This window comes from Callorhinus ursinus, unplaced genomic scaffold (assembly GCF_003265705.2).
Source record: "Callorhinus ursinus isolate GAN/ISIS: 27379988/994484 unplaced genomic scaffold, GSC_fseal_2.0 scaffold1722, whole genome shotgun sequence".
Taxonomy (NCBI): domain Eukaryota; kingdom Metazoa; phylum Chordata; class Mammalia; order Carnivora; family Otariidae; genus Callorhinus; species Callorhinus ursinus.
The window spans coordinates 1-3,266 of NW_027398776.1; the positions used below are offsets into that span (position 1 = coordinate 1).

The 3,266-nt window shown below is 58.3% G+C and overlaps 2 protein-coding genes across 2 annotated transcripts; both read left to right on the forward strand.

Moving 5' to 3' along the window:
* Nucleotides 1–6: 6 nt before the first annotated feature.
* On the forward strand, nt 7–1,006 carry LOC141372149 (uncharacterized). Its single transcript, XM_073890658.1, has one exon. It carries the CDS (start codon nt 69–71, stop codon nt 999–1,001), a length of 933 nt encoding a protein of 310 aa, XP_073746759.1. The 5' UTR covers nt 7–68; the 3' UTR covers nt 1,002–1,006.
* LOC141372150 (uncharacterized) lies at nt 1,002–2,153 on the forward strand (the record flags this gene model as incomplete). The annotated part of the gene is made up of 1 exon (XM_073890659.1): nt 1,002–2,153. A coding segment is annotated over one exon (1,077 nt), but the record flags the coding sequence as incomplete, so codon positions are not given.
* Between the last annotated feature and the right edge of the window lie 1,113 nt (nt 2,154–3,266).

Sequence of the window (3,266 nt, forward strand, 5' to 3'; positions counted from 1 at the left end):
GGGGGAAGGCCTCCGACACCACCCAGACCACTGTCCCTGGTGGTCATTGACTGGATTGTGCTCCAGGAATGGAGCCCACGGAGACCGAGCTCGAGGCTGAGAAGCCTGGGGCGGGGTGCCTGTGGGTGTGTGGGGACGGGTCGCGGCTGGCGCCACAGGGAGGAGCCCCAAGAGGCTGGTGTGGGGCCAGGAGCAAAGACTGTGTGCAGAGCACCCAGCGGGTGGACTGCAGTCGGGGAGACGTCCCGGGGAGGGCTCCTTCCTGGCTGCGGCTTCTCTGGGAGGCTCTGGGCTGGGCTCTGTCTTGCAAGTACCCACGGAGAGCAGGCACGGGGGTGAGCTTTTCTCCTCTCACAGATGTTCCACGACCTAAGGAGCTAGAGCCGGCTCCAACTCCATCAGCAGCTCTGCAGGGAGGGGTGGTGCCTGCAGAGGCTTCAGCAGGAGACCAGGAGCCGGCAGTTGACCCGGCACCTGCCCACGGAGAGCCTGACGCCGACCAGGAAGGGCCTGCTGGAGAACCTGTGCCAGGAGAGCCTGCCCCTTTTCCTGCCACTGTTCCTGCCGGGGCCGGTGCCCCTGTGCCTGCCCCGAACTGTGGCCCTGCTCCTGCCCCAGACCCCGCTCCTGCCCTGGATCCTGACCCGTCCCTACCCCTGCCAGTGCCCCTGTCCCTGCCCCTGACCCAGATACTGCCTTGGTTCCTGTATGTGCCATTGCTGCAGACCCTGTCCCTCCCCTTGCACCTGCCCCTTCCCCTTCCCCTGCTTGTGCTCCTGTTCTGGCCCCTGACCCAAGTCCTGCCCCTTCCCCTGCCCATGCCTGTGTCCCTGTTTTCGCCTCTGACCCAAATCTTGCCCCCACTCATGTCCCTGCCCCTGCCCGTGCCCCTGCTAGAGCCGATGGCCCTTCCCTTGCCCCTACTCGTGCCCCTGCAGCTGCCACTTCCCCAGCACCTGCCTGTGCACCTGTTCTTGCCCCTGCTCCGGATCCTGACCTAGCTCCTGCCCTGGATCTTGCCCCTTCCCTTGCCCCTGCCTGTGCTCCGATTCTTGCCCCTGACCCGGGTTCTGCCCCTGCCCCTGCCCCTTCCCCAACGTGTGCACCTGTTCTTGCCCCTGACCCAGCTCCTGCACTGGATCCTGCCCCTTCCCCTCCCCCTGGCTCTATTCCTGTTCTTGCCCCTGTCCCGGCTTCTGCCCCTGCACCTGCCCCTTCCCCGACGTGTGCAACTGTTCTTGCCCCTGACCCAGCTCCTGCCCTGGATCCTGCCCCTTCCCCTGCCCCTGCCTGTATTCCTGTTCTTGCCCCTGTCCCGGCTTCTGCCCCTGCAACTGTCCATTCCCCTGCCCCTCCCTGTGCTCCAGTGCTTGCCTCTGACCCAGCTCCTTCCCCTTTCCCTACCCGTTTCCCTGCCCCTGCATGTGCACCCATTCCTGCCCTTGACCCACCTCCTGCCCCTGCACCTGTCCGTTCCTCTACCTGTGTCCCTGTCCGTGCCCCTGCCAGAGCCAATGCCCTTTCCCCTGCCTGTGTCCCCGTTCCTGCCCCTGCCAGAGCCAATGCCCTTTCCACTGCCTATGTCCCTGTTCCTGCCCCTGCCAGAGCCAATGCCCTTTCCCCTGCCTGGGTCCCTGTCCCTGTCCCTGCCCCTGCAAGATCCTATGCCCCTTCCCCTGCCTGGGTCCCTGTTCCTGACCCTGCCCCTGCCAGAGCCGATGCCCCTTCCCCTGCTTTCCAGGGCCGCGGGCCCTTCCCTTGGCCCTGCCTGTGCTCTTGTACTTGCCCATGACCCAGCTCCTACCTTGGATCTGGCCCCTGTCCCTGCTCTTGTATCTGGCTCTGCTCTTGCATCTGGCCCTGCCCATCCTCCTGTTCCTGCAGGGCTCCCAGAACCACAGCCAGAGCCCACATCCTCGTGGGGAGAGCCCCTTGTACAAGTCCCCTTATTTCCATCACCCGACCCTGATGCCCCGCCAGATTGTTTCATCCCCTCCCCCTGTGTTCTTTCTCTCTGGTACATATTAACTGTTATATTATCTTTCCTTATCCTCTATGCTGTTTATTATTTATTTTAAATAAAATTAATTGTTTTCTGTTGGACAAGTCTGGAGCATTAATTATATTCCCAATGCTGTGCCACCGCACCACAGAACATTGCTGCACAATATCTGCTTCCGCAAAGGACACCCTGAACCAGAAGGCCTCCCTGCCCATTTCTCCCCGAGCCCAGCCCCTGGCGACCACTAAGCTGCTTTCTCTCTCTGTTCCTTTCCTGGGTGTTTCCTGTACGTGGAATCATTTGGTTTGTAGTCCAATCGGACAATTTGACTTTTTATTGGTGTACTTAGTCGGCTTATATTTAATGTACATGCAGTGACATTCAGGTGTAACTCTACCATCTTATTGGTTTGCTCTTTCCTCCACTGTTCTTTTTTTGAAAACTCGTTCCATGCCTTCCTAAAGATTATGCAAGTATTCTCTGTCACTCCAGTCCCCTCCATTAATGTGTTATTATGCCTTCTCTCATTATTCCTTCAGGGACTGCTCAAGGGAAGTGCTGTCCCCATAGAAACAGTCCATACCTGCGCTGTCAGGGCATGCCCCCCTCCCGTTCCCAGATATTAGCAAGGCCCTGGGCCTCTGTAACAGGGGTTGCAAGCTTTCCCTGTAAAGGGCCACATAGGGTTTGTAGGGCCTCCTCAACTCCACCATTATAGCTTGAAAGCGGCCATAGATAATATGTTGATAAAATAGCACGGTTATGTCTAAACAAACTATCTTTACCAAACAGATGACAGGTAGACTTTACCTGTGAGCAGTGTGCTGACCCCGGCTCTATAGCCTCGGCATCTTTGGGTAGGGGTTGGGGGGGGGCATCTGGCTCCTGGGCTCCACTTGGCTCCAGTACTACTCTTCCTCTTCCAGTCTCTTTGAGCCTGGAGGTGATAACGGTTTCCCATCTACCTGTCCCCGGAAGTCCCTCCAACTGCTTTGGTTTTTTATTCCCACCCACACATCTGTAAACAGTTCCTCCACTAAACTCTTCAACTGAATGCTGCAGCAGGCCATCCAGCTCCTGCAAAGTCCCTAACGGAACTTTAGGCTTACAGCACGCACGTATTCATTCCACTGTGGCCCAAGTTGCAGCCAGCAGTTTGCAGATTGGCCTCCCTGCCCAGGAAGAGCCTCCTGCAGGGCAGAAGCCATGTCTTACTTATATTTGCATCCCCACCACACCCATCCCTCACCTGGGCACAAAATGG

Coding starts and splice junctions, on each gene's coding strand:
- LOC141372149 (XM_073890658.1), top strand. CDS start 69: ATGGAGCCCACGGAGACCGAGCTCGAGGCTGAGAAGCCTGGGGCGGGG.